This window comes from Spermophilus citellus, assembly GCF_964194105.1.
Source record: "Spermophilus citellus genome assembly, chromosome: 15".
Classification (NCBI taxonomy): Eukaryota; Metazoa; Chordata; class Mammalia; order Rodentia; family Sciuridae; genus Spermophilus; species Spermophilus citellus.
Window position 1 is genome coordinate 29,560,205 of NC_138195.1, and position 17,584 is coordinate 29,577,788.

The window sequence follows — 17,584 nt, forward strand, 5'->3', positions numbered from 1 at the left end:
TTCTGCTAAACAATTGAGAAATTTAAAGATTTTCTAGTGTTTCTTTCGTTTATTTTTACTTGTGCTACTTGGGTAATTGCTCTTTTGTCCATTTTACTTTACTAAGTGTAAGACTTGTTGATGTTGACTTTTCTCATTGAGGTCAAAATTAAAGACACCTCTAAGCAAGGCTGAAGGATTGAATATGTAGACAATACTAAAAAGAACATAAGGAAAGTTATATACTAATAAGGATATTGTAATTGGCATATGCTCTTATTGTTTGACCTACAGATGGGAAGGGACATGTAGAACTATATACTAAAGTTATTCAAGCATATGGCATTTCCAAAATGCAAACATACATTAGTTGAGATCATCAGCTCTTAAGTTCTGCCAAAAAGAAATCTTCATATGCTAATCAACATCACTTGCTTAAATTGCAAACCTCATTTACAAGTCTGGAAGGAAAAGGGCTTGATTTTGTTTTCTGCTATCATAGTAAAAATGTGTGAAAATAGACTCTCTAAAGTACATTCAACACCTGCACAAAACCCTTCAAATGTAGATCTATTTAGCTACAAACTGTTTACTTGAAGTGAAAATGGCACACACACATACACACACACACACACATACACACACACACAAAACCCTATTGCCTAAATGCACAAATTTTATCATTTAAAGTTAAATACAGAAATAAAAGGTTAAAAGGAAAATATTTGATCTGAAAATAGAAATACATTTCTTTATTTAGGGTATAAAATTATAAAATTAAAACAATAAAGATACACAAATTTCAGAATCAAGAAAAGGCTTCTGCTTTTGATGGTAGAATATATCAATCATCTCATTATTACATAAGAAATGATTATTTTAAAAACAAACTTGCTTCTGTTAAAAAGGTTGTAAAAACTAGATATATATCTAAAAACTATATATATAGTTTCCCTGGAAGAAAGTGCCTGCTCTAAAGGTTTATTTAAATAAACAACTTAGTGTGCACTCTAACCACAAGCTGAACTTCTTTAATTGGGATATCAATCCTGTGAGAATTTCCAGTACTTCATTTTGGTATTTCAAAATAGCAGTTTTCTATAAACTATCAATTCCCTTACTAAAAATGCCAAAATTCCCAGTTTCTTTAGGAAGCTGAATATTTTAAAAATTGGCTTTTCTTAAAGTTTTGAACAAAATTTCTCATCAATCTGTTCTTCATTAAATGGCTTACCCCCTACCTTAGAATAAGAAGAGATTTGTTGCAATAATTAAAGCTAACTCTCAGAGAAGTTGTTAATAACCAGAATAAGAAAAACACTGTTTTTTGACAGTTGTAGATCAACCAATAGCTTCATTCTCTTTTTATCAGTACCATCAGTCCTCTGAGCAATATGTAATTTTTTAAAAGAAGTTTTAAAATCTGGTGGGACTAATCATGTCCAATTGCTAGCCAGTGTTTTCTGACCCACTGGTACTACTAGCTTAAGAGATAACACTACAGATAAGAACCACAATCAACTTCAGCAGGTTCCCAGAGGCAAACTCTTGCTTTTTTGCTGATTAGCCTCATTCATTTATGTCTTCTTAATTGTTCGTGTGCTAAAGCTCATTAAAAGAAAAATAATATTGCTTTCCTTCAGGGAGGGCACTTGAGATTTGAAAAATAGACACTTCATCTTCTGCCTCAAAGGTACAAGTGAGTTAATCTGATGGTATCTAGAAAAGCTCAATTGATTTGGGCAGATAGTCCTGCCCCCAAAAAGGCTTAAAAATAACCTATTAAATCAAGTCAGAAAAGAAATGACCCCCATTTTTTTATTTCAGGCTAATTTTCAGGAAAAATATACTCAGTATTGTACTATTTGATTATGCTCACACACATCATAAAATTTTCATTTTTTAAAAGAGCAATTATTACCACTTCATTATAAATTAGACAAATGGGAGGGAAAGGGCGATAAATCTTAAATTTTCCCGGGAAATAAATGTTGACAGGTTAAGAGAAATTATGTGTCCTCAGTTCAATTTATTTATCAGTTGTTCCAATAGAGGAGAAATTAATGTTCATTCATTTAAAAATAGCTTCGTCCCAAACTCAGAAATTTGAGGGGAGTATGCTTTCTTTCATCTGGGAAATATAGAGAAGAAAAGGGAAAAGAAAGGTTGTATGGGGTGATCCTATGAAACTCAAGTAAAGCAGAGGAAAGTAAAAGGAGATCAGTAAAGCAGAGGAAAGGGACAATGAGAAGGAAGGAAAGGAGGGAAAGGAAAATAACGAAAATGACATTAACCAAATTGTATTGATGCATTCTGTGCCACAATCCCACCATTACATTCAACTCTAACGCATCAATAAAAAAAAATATTTATAAAAGAACTTGATTGGTAATATGTTCCAGCCTTAGGCTAAGTACTAAGAGTACAGAAATATCTGGCTTCCAGAGGCTTATGATCTTGTGGTGTAGAAAAATAATCCATCAGTTCTTAGAGACAGGAGAGTTAGAAACAAGCCCCTTGGTGGTAACAAAAAAAAAAAAAAAATAGTTGCAAAATGTGCAGTCAAACATCTTCCAGGCTGGACTGTTGTTGAGAGCCATCCATGGGCTCTGTGTGTACTGTGTTGCACATCATAGCCTAGTGAATAGGATAATCTGGTGTCTAAACTTCCAGTGGACATTTCCTCTGGTTGACTGCCCAGAGATATTGTGAACTTGTATTCTACGCTAATATGTCCTACATGGCACCGGAAATGGGCTGACCTGCTGGGTGTACCTTCTGACTGCAAGACATCACTAATAGAGACTTCACTGCTGAAACCTTATCCCTCCTTTGATGTACCCCCTTAAATAAACCATAGGAGCCATTTTCTAACGGTCTAGCTCCAACTCCTGTGTGGACTGAACTATCAGGTCTCCATTTTTAAAACTATCCTTTGTGACTCTTTGTCTTTTGTTCTTTGCTAATTATTCTAGACTTTAATTTCTTAGGTGGCTTGTGCCCTTCTTGGCAGGAAGAAGAACCCCCTAAGGAGGTGCTAGCTGCCTCTCCATAGACTGCTGCTTTATTTGTCACTGGAATGAGCAAGAAGGAGGGGCAGTGGGACTTCCCCCCAGAACTCTGCTTTTGTTCTCTTCAGCCCTGGGGAGCTAGTGAATCATTGCTAGGCCAGATCCCAGAAATGACAAAGTTAGAAACCAGACTTTAGAAGCTGGATAAGGTGGGGTGCTGAATTTATATTCTATCTTTGTCCATGGAAAATCTGGAAATTCAGTTTATCAAGTTTATCACTGAAACTAACTGATGTGGGCAGTGGGTGGAGAAGCAATGAGAGAATCTGTATTTTTGAGAATTTATTTTTAACATACACTTTGTAGGAGCTGGTCAGAGTGGTGCTAATTTTAATTCCTGACAGGTAAAAACTGCTGCCCCCAAATAACTCTCATGAATGAAGACAGAGGAAGATAAACTAAGGACTCTAAAAGCAACTACCAGAAATTCTTCATAGAAAACAAAATTATACTTGCTTTTAAGATACAGGAGAATAATTACAACTTTCTTGGGCAGTCCTCATATACTGCTTAGAAATGCTTTTCTAGTCACTATCTCTCTAGTTATCAAGGAGGCAGAATGAGGGACACTGCTATATCGATGTTCATAGCAGCACAATTCACGATAGCAAGACTGTGGAACCAACCTAGAAGCCCTTCAATAGATGAATGGATTAAAAAAATGTGGCATTTATACACAATGGAGTATTACTCTGCAATAAGAAATGACAAAATCATAGAATTTGGAGGGAAATGGATGGCATTAGAGCAGATTATGCTAAGTGAAGCTAGCCAATCCTTAAAAAACAAATGTCAAATGTCTTCTTTGATATAAGGGGAGTAACCAAGGACAGGGTAGAGACGAAGAGCTTGAGGAAGATTAACATTAAACAGGGATGATAGGCGGGAGGGAAAGTGAGAGTTAAGGGAAATTGCATGGAACTGGAAGGTGAGCCTCAGGGTTATACACAATTACATATAAGAGGAAAGGAGGAATAGGAGGAAAATTATATAAGTGGAAGAAACGATTTATAGTAGAGGGGATGGAGAGAGAGTAGGGGAGGGGAGGGGAGGGGAGGGGTGAGGGGACAGTGGAGAATGGGATAGACAGCAGAATACATCAGTCACTAGAAAGGCAATTTGTAAATCAATGGAAATGTAACTGATGTGACACAGCAATCTGTATACGGGGTAAAAATGGGAGTTCATAACCCACTTGAATCAATCTGTGAAATATGGTATGTTAAGAACTATGTAATGTTATGAACAACCAACAATAAAATAATTAAAAAAAAAAAAAAAAAAGAAACTAAAAGTTTTCAACCCGTATTCTGCCTTAGAAATGGAAGCAATAGTTCAGAATTAAGATTGTAGTGAACAAAGTATTGTCCAATTCCGGAAAAATGAGGATTGTCCTCAAGTATAATAATCAATGAAGATGTTAAAAATGTGTAGGGTATGAGTAGGTAGGGGTAACAGAAATCAGAGAAGTAGCAAAATCATGTTAAGACTTGTTCTGAAAGGACAGGAAAGTGAACATGGATTGGTAAAAGATGTTCAAAATTCATAGCAAATTCACCCTGAGGCCATTAGACACAAAGGATAGTAGAATTACAATGTGTAAACAAATTGCAAGATCATATTCTTCCCCATTAATGTGTTCAATTTTTATGTATCAGTTAAAATAAATTTAATTAAAAAATAATTCCTAAGGGAAGGATGAGCGAGGAACAGATTTATGCATGAATGGCCTTAAAAATCTCTGTCTTATGTTTCATACAGTCTGATGAGTATAAACCTTTTAATGAATAATTCCTGAGTGTTTTCAACCTAAAGCCAAATGAATGGCAGTAGCAAATACCTTTAAAAAGAGAGTGAATTTAAAAAAGAAGAAAAAAATACCAATCTGAGGTAGCAAGAAAGATTTATTAAGATCAGTAATAGGTCTTTTAGCTGTTGAGTGCTTTGCTATGCACTCATATTCACAAAAATAAATGTAAAGTGAAGATAAAAGTTGGGCACAGTGGCACAGGCCTGTAATCCCAGTAGCTCTGGAGGCTGAGGCAGGAGGATCACAAGTTCAAAGCCAGCCTCAGCAATTTAGCTAGGCCTATGAATCTCAGTGAGACCCTGCCTCAAAATAAAAATTAAAAAAAGTGCTGAGGATGTAGCTCAATGGTAAGCTTGCCTGGGTTAAATCCCTGGTGCCCTGCCCCCCCCCAAAAAAAAGCCCTAAAATTGTGAAATGATGATAACGTTTACATTTAATTAATATCTTTTACATGTGGCAAATTATGAAATATGATTCAAAATAATTGAATCAATCACAAGGTAATAGAATATAAAAATCTGATTTATGTGTACTGTATATGGTATGTATTGATAATAAGACAACGCTATAAAATTTGTTTAAAATTTGTTTAAATTTTGTTTAAATTTGTAAATTTGTTTAAATTTAATAATTTTAGAGGGTTCTGATCTGTCTGTAACTTCCAAACCCAATATATGATCGTCTATAATACTATTAAATATAAAAAAATATTGGGATAATGGTATAAATGGTATGGGAAGAAAAGATAGTGGGAAGCGTACATAAAATGCAGTTTCTTGCTCTCAGGGATCTCTCAGAACCTAGCATATATTTATTTTCTGCATATTATGCCAAATTGTCTACAAGCCAAATTATTCTAGTTTCAGGTTAACAGTATAAAATGACCTGTGGTCCTTAGCTTTAAATTGCCTTAGCATAAAAGCTACTGGTTCAGTAACAAAGTATACTGATCTAGAGGACAAGGGAGACTTTCAAATTCATACTAACTTACTGTATTTATTAGAATGAATATTATATCATCCAAGTCAATCAACAGTATCTTTTAAAAGTTCTTACTGTCTAGAAGAAATCCTTACAATCTGAGAAATAGGAATAGCAGTGGGTGAATTTATTGCTTCAAGCCTTACTGAGAGGTAAGACATTACTAACCATGCTTCTACCTCTGCCCTCTATAGTTTTCATTTGAGAGGCTTTGCCTATAAAATTGCGGTATTTGTGAGAAGACTTGTATAAGTAATGAATTTATAAATATAAATTTTTAAACTTAAAATGCATTTCTTGGAGGGTCATGCATACCTCTGGCTTCTGGAGGGACTCTCTATGTAAAAGTTTTATACAAAATTTTAAAAAAAGAAAATTATTAAATTAAAAATTTTATGTCATCTGGTTGGGTGATAGGAAGGCAGGCATTTAAGTCCTCTTAAAAATTCAACTCTCATGTGGAATTAAATTAAATATGTCCTATTTAGTTGTCCAGTCAAATATAACCATTTGTTTTCTATGATTATTTTCCTCAAGGAAGGAAAAAAGGTTGGAAGGAAGTGGGAGGGAAGGAGGGATGGGGAAGAGAGATAAAGAAAGACTTAAATACTTAGGTAGAGATTTTGAAAATGAATAATGTTTGGGAAATAAAAATGTATTCTGAAGTAATTTAGTCATACCCAAACTTTTAGACTCTGTACTTAATCCACAAGACTTATGTGAACAAAATATTATTTAGAAGCAAAATGAATGATAATCATGTATTACAAGCCCATGAATAATGTTAACCCCAAAGGTACAATAAATAGCTATTTTCTATGTGAAACAAAACATTCAAGGCAACAATTATTAAAACTCTCACCACTGAACTTTAAGTACATTAAACATTAAAACATTTGGAAAGTATAAATGAATGCTTCTGGTTTTGTTCATTTAAAAAAATGACAATTGTTGATAATGTCTGACCTGAAGGCAGATATTCATTATAAGAGTCAAACATTGTAAAGTAAATTTCAAGTGTCACATATTCTACATAAATTACTGAGGAGTTACAAGTAGGCTCATAAACGTGCACACAAGCAGAGAGATATTTCTTAGGGAAAAATTATATGTTGAAGACATTCCACATGAATGTCCTAGGAAAAGGCATTTGTGGCATACTGTTCCATTACCTATGCTTCATAAAGAATGCAGCTTTCTAATTTAATTTAGCTGTGAACAGATTTCTTAGCAGCATACTTTGTATTTTGAGAACATCTCTTAAGAATCATAGCTTGCAATGTATGGCAGTTCAGTGAAGAATAATCTGTAAACAAAATCTCCATCTATCAACAAAGGCCGTTAAAGACCATAAAATAACCCATCCTTGACTGATTAATGCTGCTACTGAAAGGAAATTCAAGCCATTAACATCCACAAAATATACTGCGGCTGTGGTTGCATTTATTATATAAATTACATAGTTATGTGTGTTGGTATAGAGCAATGTTTTCTTAACCACCTCCCCACCCACATTAATTTAACATTTTTATAAAAAAGACATTCTGAAGAACACTGCATACCAACAGAAAGTAAATAACTCTATTTGCTCCCCAGAGGAAATGTGTGTGAAGGCAGGACTATTTATAATATATCAGGTGGCTAAATATTGGCTTAACACTTCTTATGTGTAACTATATTATTTGCATATATTTATGCCACTAAAAGAATTTCTCTAAATGTTGTAAAAATAACATTTTGTATATTTTAATAGTTCTATGAATGATACTGAGGCAGTTTCATGGGAAAAACAGGCACTGGAAAATGTTAGTTGCTATTTTTTATCCTGTTCTACCAGTTATATTGTCACTGACTCCTCCTCTTAGGTTTATGAATAACACCTCATCAGATCACAGCATTATAGAGTGAAGAGGCTTCATTCATCCTGATTATTTAAAAAACTTTTGTTTATAAATACTATGTATCAACTCTTGAGCCCTGAAAACTACTGGCTTTTATTTGTCTAATGACCTTAATTCTATAACATGTCTTTAATATACCTCATATTTCAAAAATATTTTGAGTTTTGATGCAAGACACTATCTAAACATTTAAACTAGATTATCTCATTCTACCTATGATATAGGTAGGTATTAAGCATTTTACAGTAGAAAAACTCAGATTCAGGAGGTTAACTGTATTTTCTAAGGCCTCATCAACAATTATTATACACTGTTCTATTTACATTTTTTCATTGCCTTTATCCTTTCTCTGTTAAACATTCTGGCCTATCCTAATTATCAGTCAATAATTATCAATTATCAATTATTTTTCTGCTGAGTACAATTCTGTTTTGCTGTACTATTTCTTTGGTATAACTTAGGTATAAAGAAGATAATAATAAGAAGAAAAATGAGAGACATGGAATCCAGGGGGAAGTCTTTCCTGAAGATTTGAAGAGAATGAGTTAAGAAATCAGCTTTTGTATCTGAAGCCAAATAATGGTCGACAAATGAAACAGGTATACATTAGGACAATGGATATGCTCGTAATATTTGAGAAATGTAAAAACATCCTTTTTTGATTTTGTTTCATTTTTTAGTCTGTTGGTGTTATTGCTATTGTGATTATATATATATATATATATATATATATATATATATATATATATATAGAGAGAGAGAGAGAGAGAGAGAGAGAGGGAGGGAGGGAGACTATACAACACAACACTTCTCTAGTTTGGAACAATATCATTTCTATAGATTTTTTAAAATATCAAAAGTAAAACTGAAATAGGACATGGAGTACTAGATGATGCAGCATAAAAACCTATGTAAATACATTCTATGAGTTAGAAGAAAGCATTTATATTAAAAAAACAAAGTGGAATAAAAAATTAGAAAAGGAATCAGTAAGCAATATTTGGCAGCACACACATACACAAGTGTACACACACATATACATGTACACTAGAACTATGTATAAAATTATAGATACATACCAGTATAGTAGAAAAGCTTGAAATATTTTAAATGTGACAATAATAATCCTGAGGTAACACAAAGGTAGAGGAGCTGAGAGATCAGAAAAGTTCTAATGTTGAATCATTTAGGTCTATCATGATGCCCTGCCAGGACCAAATCTATAATATTTTGCTTTTTCTAAGAAGTTGTAAAATAGGTAATATATGCAAAATCCACTGGAAATGTTGAAAACTTCATTTTTAAAGGATCATTTTAAGGCAACATTGCTCTTTAAAGGAATGTTAATGGCTTAAAAATTAATGCTTTTTGAAAGTTAAGAATTTTATCTTTTTGAAATTTTGAAGTAATTTGAATTTGAATAATTTTAATGTTCAAAATAACCACTAACCTATGATTTTACATTAACATTTATTTGCACTAACTGACCTAAACAATAAAGGCTTCAACGAAGTAAGTGCAGATGAGTACTTGGTCACTGCAAATAAAGGTCTTGTCAGGGAACTGTTGTCATTCCTGAACCTTCTCCTTACACTTTCTTAACTCTTCCATGCTTGTCTACTAATTTCCCCACCTGGAGGCAGAAACTGGGTTTAGGATCAAAGAGTCCACCTTTCCATTCTGAGTTCTGCTTGTTACTGCCTCTTCCTTGAAACTTTGTTTTCTCATCAGAAAGAACAAAGATAGTGTCTATCTAAGAACTGTAGTGAAAATAAAATGAGGTAATGTGCAGGATTTTCTTAGTTTAGTGCCTAACATATAATAAATATTCAGTAAATGATTATTATTTTCTCTGTTTCTCATTTGGGCTTGCATTTTAACTCATTTACTTTTCATAGAGTGCTGAGTGAGTATTTATTCATTCACACAATGTATTCTAAATGTTCATCATGCTTGTTAAACATTAAAAGCACAGTGGAAAGTAGCATATTACCTAAAAGAATAAACATAAATTTAGTGATGGATTACATAATGAGAATTAACTTAGAATAAACATTCACTACAAAAGTACTTAAGTGATAAGAATTGAGTATATATGGTAGAAGATGGGAAGGTTGATTTCTATCAGAAACCATATGACTGGAGTCTGTTGGGACATGAGATAAATCTCTTGTACTAGATATGAAGTGCCATAGAGGAGTATGTTCAATAGATTCCACTCTGAGTTTCTTTTAACACCTCCCTCCACTGAAAAGAAAAAAAAAGGATCATATGGAAAGAGAAAAACATTTTAAAGACAATCTAAAGGACAACAGAATAATAAAATAATTTGAATTGTATAATTTATAATGTTGATAAAAATCTGAAAAGCAATCATATTAATCAGTGAAACACACATATGTGAATTTATTCTAAGTCAATTACTTTACATTTAGCTTGGTGCTTAGGATACAGGCATGAATAAGACATCATTTATATCTGCACAAAGACCATGGATTTTCATTTTAATCATAGAGACAAAAATCAAATAAATGAGGGATTGCAGAATCACATACCTACAAATAACAAAGTGTGTGAATCATTTTAGGTTTTTAAATAAATGCATAAAATATTATCCCTTTTGTAAAGATTGCTCCCTCATTTATACTGAAGCATACAATTTTGTAATCTCTGACTTTTTATATAAATATGATTATAGAAAATAATTTCTCAAAAATAAAACTATTCCCATTGAGAAATGGTCATGTACACTTGAACATGCTCCTGATGTCAGTGAGATTACTGAGGTAGAGATGATGATAAACTAAAATTATCATACTTTATCTAAAGCAGATAAATCTACCCAGAAATCCATAACTTATACAACATAGGTTCAAATTTATAAATTTATTTTCATATTTTTAAGGTAAGATATATATTTAGCTAGAAACAGTGGCAAAGGCCTTTAATCCCAGCAACTAGGGAGGCTGACGCAGGAGGATTGAAAGTTCAAAGCCAGCCTCAGCAATTTAGCAAGGCCCTAAACAAATTAGCAAATTAGCAAGACCCTGTCTCAATCAATCAATCAATCAATCAATAAAAATTTTCAAAAGTGGGGGCTGGGCTCAGTGGTTAAGCATCCCTAGATTCAATCCCTGGTTCAAAATAAATAAATAGATAGATAGATAGATAAATGAAAATCTAGATTTTTAATATGCAAAGGCTACAATGGAAGTTTCAATTCAAATATAGCAAATATCTAAAAAAATAAAAATTAAATTAAAAATTCAATACTATGTCTGTGGTGGAATCATCCTTCAGTTTCCCAGTGTTTGATCCTATGTTAAAGGAATTATAACACAAAAGAAAAGCAGGAAGGACAGCTCTGTTGGACTACAGAAAGTCTGAAAGTAAAGAAAGAACACTGAAACAAACTCTCCTTAAATTGTCCATGAAAGTTAGATCAGAAATAAAGAAAATATTCCTAGATGGATAAATTTATGTGAAATCATAGAATTGTTCTCTTGAAGACCTTGAATTTTGCTGTGCTTATGTTTCTTGAAATGAAGACTTTTCAAGTGTATTTTGTTTATCAGCATATGTTTTCTGGACTTATAGTACTGTAATCACCTGGGGTGCTTGATAAAATTCATGTTCCAGTAAATCAAATATTTTTGGTTGAATGCAGTAATCCAAATTTTTAAATATGTGCCTCTAATTAATTTTAATGCAATATTTAGCTAGGAACAGTGGCATAGGCCTTTAATCCCAGCAACTAGGGAGGCTAAGGCAGGAGGATTGAAAGTTCAAATTACATGTTGAGAATTATACCAGTGAATTTATAGCAATTCAGGACCCTTTCTTAGTGAGAAACCTTGAGCTGCACTTAAAAGTTATAGGAACCTCCAGGGACTAGAACTCATGAGATCTATATTTATACCAAATTTATCTAGGTGATATTAATATGTGTTCAGATATATTAATACTATATTATATTGCTTTAAACTATTTAATTTATAATTTTTATGCCCATTTTTACTACTAATACTTGAAAATTTGAAAATATATCATTTTTTTTAAATGGTATTTCAAACCCTATAAAGAGCTAGTCTTTAAACGTGTTTAAATCCAGCAGGAAAATAGAATTTTGTAAGCCATTATATTACATTAAGTCATATAAGTACATATAGTACATATAAGTCATTATAGTACATTCATATTTATAATAAATTTCATTGCCTCTTTAAAACATGAATATTTGATAAAAATCATTAATGATCTAAGATTATAGTTGAGATTATTTCCAGTGAGATGGTCACTTATCAAATCATGGATAAAATATCAGATTTTCAAGATGATATATTTAACAAACTTTAATTACCTAACTTCTCTGGGACTCTTTCTTTGAATGATAGCAAAATCATATTTTAGAAATAGTCTTACTGAGGACTAATTAACTTAAGATAAAGAGAATATATACTTTCACTGTATGTATGGAATATGACTACATCATAGGATCTCCCATACAGTAAGATTTTGTGACTTGTGTACGTGGATTTAAACTAAGTTTAAAAAAAAAGGTAAGAAACCTATAGCATTGAGGAATAACAAAATCCATAACATTACTTCTCATGACTAAATAACATAAAATAGACTGAACAGAAAAGACAGAGAATAAGAATAGGGAGGAGATGGGAGGTGCTGAGGAGTAGAAAGGCCATAGATCATTCAAATAAGCTTCTGAAATGAGTTTTTGGCCCAAATATATTTTTAGTTTTCAGGAGGTATCAGAAGGATAGTAGTTTTACATTTTATATATGTATGTCCGAGTTTAACATGATCTGAAGTCCAATTTTCTGAAGAAGGCTATGAGGAGAGATAATATATATTTTGCCATCTCTAATTTCTTTTTTTTTATTGGATGTTCACAACATTACAAAGCTCATGACAAATCATATTTCATAGATTAGAATCAATTGGGTTATGAACTCCCATTTTTACCCCAAATACAGATTGCAGAATCACATCGGTTGCACATCACATTTTTACATACTGCCATATTAGTGACTGTTGTATTCTGCTACCTTTCCTATCCTCTAATATCCCCCCTCCCCTTCCCTCCCATCTTCTCTCTCTACCCCATCTATTGAAATTCATTTCCCTCCATGTTTGTTATCCCTAATTTCTTACAAGCAAATTATGCATATTGCCTAAACTCATGAATTGAGGTAGAAATGTATCTATCAAAATGACAAGATAGGCTTTTTTTTTTTTTTTTTTTGGAGGAATGAACATACACATCCTTCCTTCCTAAGGGGATACTGGAGCCACAACAAAGTCCCCATCAAGTTCTGCTCCTTCCTAATTTGATACATTTCCAATATACAGGCATTTTTGTGACTAATGAGTCTCGTGTTGGGATAGGCATTGTGAGGTAAAACCGTGGGAATGTTTTGAGTTAACTAATTCCTAACAATGATGGATAATTATGAAGCTATGATTGATAAGAAATCAACCTAGCTTGAATGATAAGAAAATGCAAGTAGCTTGCCTAACATTAAAGTCTGCTACAGAGAACAACTTAACAAATGAGAGCTACTACTATTATGATTACTATTTCATTAGTCATCTTTGAGTAAATAGACACACTCGAACAACCTATATTTGTATTATCTACCTGAGCACGTGTGTCCGCACTCTGTTGTAGACTGGGAGAAATAATGAAAGGTATACATTATCTATTTCTACCATCAGAATAAACGATTATGCTGAAATATCATTCTAAGAGTAAATGTTAGTGAAATTTTCAAAAGATGGTTTTGCCGACATAATCTTCTATAAAGCAACTGTAAGGCTTTCCCGCCGCCACCCGCCCTCCCTGGCTTGCGCTCGCTGCCCCCTGCCCCCTGGCGGTCCCAGTCTGGTGCTGGCAGTTGGTCCTCTCTCATTAGTCAGCCGTTGCCTCTGGAGATAATCTGCCAGGTCTCTGACCTTGCGACTCATGGACAGGCGTTCTCTGAGCAAAGAGGCCAGACTCGAGTCACTGTCTGAACTTTTCATCTGGGAAATTCAAGGTACTTTCTACAACTTCTGTCACCTAGGCCACGTCTTTTGCAGAATATGTGTAAGCTATGGCTGCCATCAAGAAGAAGCTGGTGAGTGTTGGTGATGGAGCAAGTGGCAAGACCTGCTTGCTCATAGTTTTCAGCAAGGACCAGTTCCCAGAAGTATACGTGCCCACAGTGTTTGAGAACTATGTGGCAGATATCGAAGTGGATGGAAAGCAGGTAGAGTTGGCTTTGTGGGACACAGCTGGGCAGGAAGCCTACGATCGCCTGAGACCCCTCTCCTACCCAGACACTGATGTTATACTGATGTGTTTCTCCATCGACAATCCTGATAGTTTAGACAACATCATAAAAAAATGGACCCCAGAAGTCAAGCATTTCTGTCCCAGTGTACCCATCCTCCTGGTTGGGAATAAGAATGATCTTCGGAATGATGAGCACACAAGGCAGAAGTTAGCCAAGATGAAGCAGGAGCCAGTGAAACCTGAAGAAGGCAAAGATATGGCTAACGGGATTGGGGCCTTTGGGTACATGGAGTGCTCAGCAAAAATTAAAGATGGAGTGAGGGCAGTTTTTGAAATGGCCACAAGAGCTGCTCTGCAACCCAGATGTTGGAAGAAAAAACCTAAGTGCCTTGTCTTGTGAAACCTTGCTGCAAGTACAGCCCTCAAGCTATTCATTTTGAAGTGCATGATTAATTTAGTGCATGATTACTGGCCTTTTTCATTTATCTATAATTTACCTAAGATTACAAACCAGAAGTCATCTTGCTACCATTTAGCTACAATTTAGAAGCCAACCATCATTATTAATGATGACCAACTCGACTGACCTGCCAAGGTCCTTCTGACACTGATCTAACAGCCCTCTCTTCACTCTACCTGACACACCAGGGCTAATTCAAGGAATTTTTAAACTTCTTGTTGCTTTCTAGAAAGAGAAATGGTAAATTGTTGTGAATTGGGCTATAACTACTTTACAAGTAACATGTCCTGCCTATCATCTGTCAGCTGCAAGGAACACTGGTGACTCATCATGTCGGAGCTTTACTCCTCAGTAGATTTCATTGGCCGTACTCTGGGTGGGCATCCAGTTTTTTGAAAATGTACTCATCTGGAAAAACCCAAATCCAAGCAGCTGTGGCAGAGTGACAGTTCTTCAGTTTCATGTTAGTTACCTTATAGTACTGTGTAATTAGTGCCACTTAATATATGTAACCAAAAATAAATATATTTATCCCAGAGTAGATGTAGTATTTTTTTGTATAATTGGATTTCCTAATAATGATATTCATCATCCACAGAAAGTATTTTTTTAAAGAAAGTGTATTTAGAAATAAATTCAGATGGAAATTTTTTTAAAAAAATATACACAAAGACACACAGAGATGGCTATTCATAAAGACGTAAGCAGCATACTCTTCTGTATGAAAATAAAAACATATCTATACCCCATGATGATATCAAAGTATGTTTTCATTAAATTATACATCTTTATTAAAAGGAAATTTTTCATATGAATTATTTCCTTTTTATTTTTGGTATATGCTCTTAATTATTATTCCTATTTTTTATTATGCAATGCTCCCTTTTACTTAGGAAAAAAAAAAGAAACCAAGAATTTATCTTCAGTATTTATAGTTAAGAGCCTAGAAATAGTTCACATGTTATCCTACAGGCTTAATCCAACATAAAAAGTAGTTATGGTAACAATTGAAAACCAGTCCCCCAGCTGTGGGTACTGGGCCACACCTGTAACTTCAGCTGCTCTAGGGGCCAAGGCAGGAGAATCACAATTTCTAGGCTAGCCTACACAACTTTGCAAGACACTGACTCAACAAAAAAAAAAAAAAAAAAGCCCTGGAGATGTATTTCAATAGAGCCCTTATTTGGCATGTGTGATGTATTGGGTTTAATTCCCAGTACTGGGAACAAAAACATGAAAAACATGAGTCTTCCTACCCCCAATACTAAATGATGATACTAAAATGAGCCCTCCCTCTCAGAATCAATGCCTTTAAAGAGATTAAAGATAGTACAACATCACCTTTCTTGGATAGTAGACTATGAAAATGCCTGTATCAGAGGTGTTTTTTACTTTTAAAAAGGGTTGTAATGAGAGTTGATAATTCATTGTGTTTGGCAGAGGAAATGATGAGAAAACCAAGGATAATTTCTTAATGGCATCAAGATAATCTTGAAAGCTGAGGAAAGAATTTAATTCAGGTATTACATGTATTAAAACTGATGGGAGGGCTGGGGATGTGGCTCAAGCGGTAGCGCGCTCGCCTGGCATGCGTGCGGCCCGGGTTCGATCCTCAGCACCACATACCAACAAAGATGTTGTGTCCGCCGAGAACTAAAAAATAAATATTAAAAATTCTTTCTCTCACTCTCTCTCCTCTCTCACTCTCTCTTTATAAAAAAAAAACTGATGGGAAAATTTATTTTTCCTTTCCTGTGTACTCTTGTAGCAAATTGCTCATGCTTTAACTAAATTCTAAATTGGGAGTGGGCAAGAGTGGGGGCCAGGCAAGAGCCCCAAAACACCAAAAGTCAACTTATGATCGAAGTAAATGAGATGTAATTGCTTTGCAAAGTGACATTAAGACAAACACCTGCTTCCATTACCACTATAAATACACTTATACCTAATGATTATCATCATTATTAACAGATGACCACACCTAAGTTCTTAAACCTAAAAATTCTGGAAAATGCCAGAGAGTGGACCAAGTTTACAATATTGTTCTAGCTCATATTTGTACTTTTCTAAAGTTCTCAATTCTTTTCCTTCTAAAATTGTGACTGTTAGAAGGTATTGTCTAGAGCAGGAATTGGCAAACTATGGCCCACGGGATAAATCCAATTTATCATCTGATTTTTATACAGCTGATAGGTTAAGAATGGATTTTATACTTTACATAGTTGAAAAAGTACCAAGGAATAAGTATTTTTTGATTTATGAAAATTATGTACAATTTAAATTCCAATGTCCATGATCTTACACTTTTATATATTGTTGATGGTTTTCATGCTACAGTAGCAGAGCTAAGTATTTACAAAAGAGACCATCTGGCTCACAAAGCATTAAATATTTACCTTTTGGTCTTTACAGAAGCTCTTGGTGACAGTACCCTGAGTTAGGGCATTATTATGAATATAAATAGATTGTTCATATGCTGTGAGGAAAATCATACACATGGACCATCAAGAGTAATGTAAGTTATTTAGGCAAAGTTTGATGAAATGTTTTTCTTTTGTTTTACAGTCACATCACATTGGAAAAATCGGATACAATGAATGAATCATTGAAGATCTCTCATGGATCTATCATGAAGTAGGAGTAGTGAAATAAATGAAACCGAGTCTAAATGAAGCATGGTGGGGGGATGATCTTGAAAACAATTTAAATGGGTTTGTTTCTGAAATTCAATTATTTCCACTCCTCACTGAAGGACAAGCATAATGAATGTGCCAGTGCATAGTCACAAGAAAAAAATGCATCAGCATATTTAAAATTCTGAATGTCATCACTGTCTGCTTTTTTTTTTTTTTTTTTTTTTTTTGTGAAAGCTAGGAACCACATTTTATAACAGACGCCAATGAGGAACTAAGGCAAAACTGTCGTTAGAAGTAGGTATTTACAATAATAATAATAAGAGGATGGTTTTATTTTCAAATTCTAATATCTAATCTTTTCTACACTTTCTGTAAGATTATCTGGATTTTGCAAAAGAATTCTGTTTGCAAGGGCAATATGAACACCTTTTCCATATGTTCCCTCCATCATCCT

General features: G+C 33.8%; 2 protein-coding genes across 14 annotated transcripts in view; one reads left to right on the plus strand and one right to left on the minus strand.

The window, feature by feature from the left end:
• PCDH15 (protocadherin related 15) overlaps positions 1–17,584 on the minus strand; it is a gene marked incomplete at both ends in the record, with an annotated part of 726,342 nt that overhangs the window by 657,384 nt on the left and 51,374 nt on the right. The window lies entirely within an intron of this gene.
• Positions 13,828–14,434, plus strand: LOC308634729 (transforming protein RhoA-like; the record flags this gene model as incomplete). 2 transcript variants are annotated; one of them, XM_081268787.1, is made up of 2 exons in its annotated part: positions 13,828–14,008; positions 14,261–14,434. In XM_081268787.1, exons 1-2 carry the CDS (start codon positions 13,853–13,855, stop codon positions 14,432–14,434), a joined length of 330 nt encoding a protein of 109 aa, XP_081124913.1. In that variant the 5' UTR covers positions 13,828–13,852. The 2 variants fall into 2 exon arrangements, with proteins under 2 accessions (XP_081124913.1, XP_081124912.1); XM_081268786.1 differs by having other exon boundaries at positions 13,828–14,434.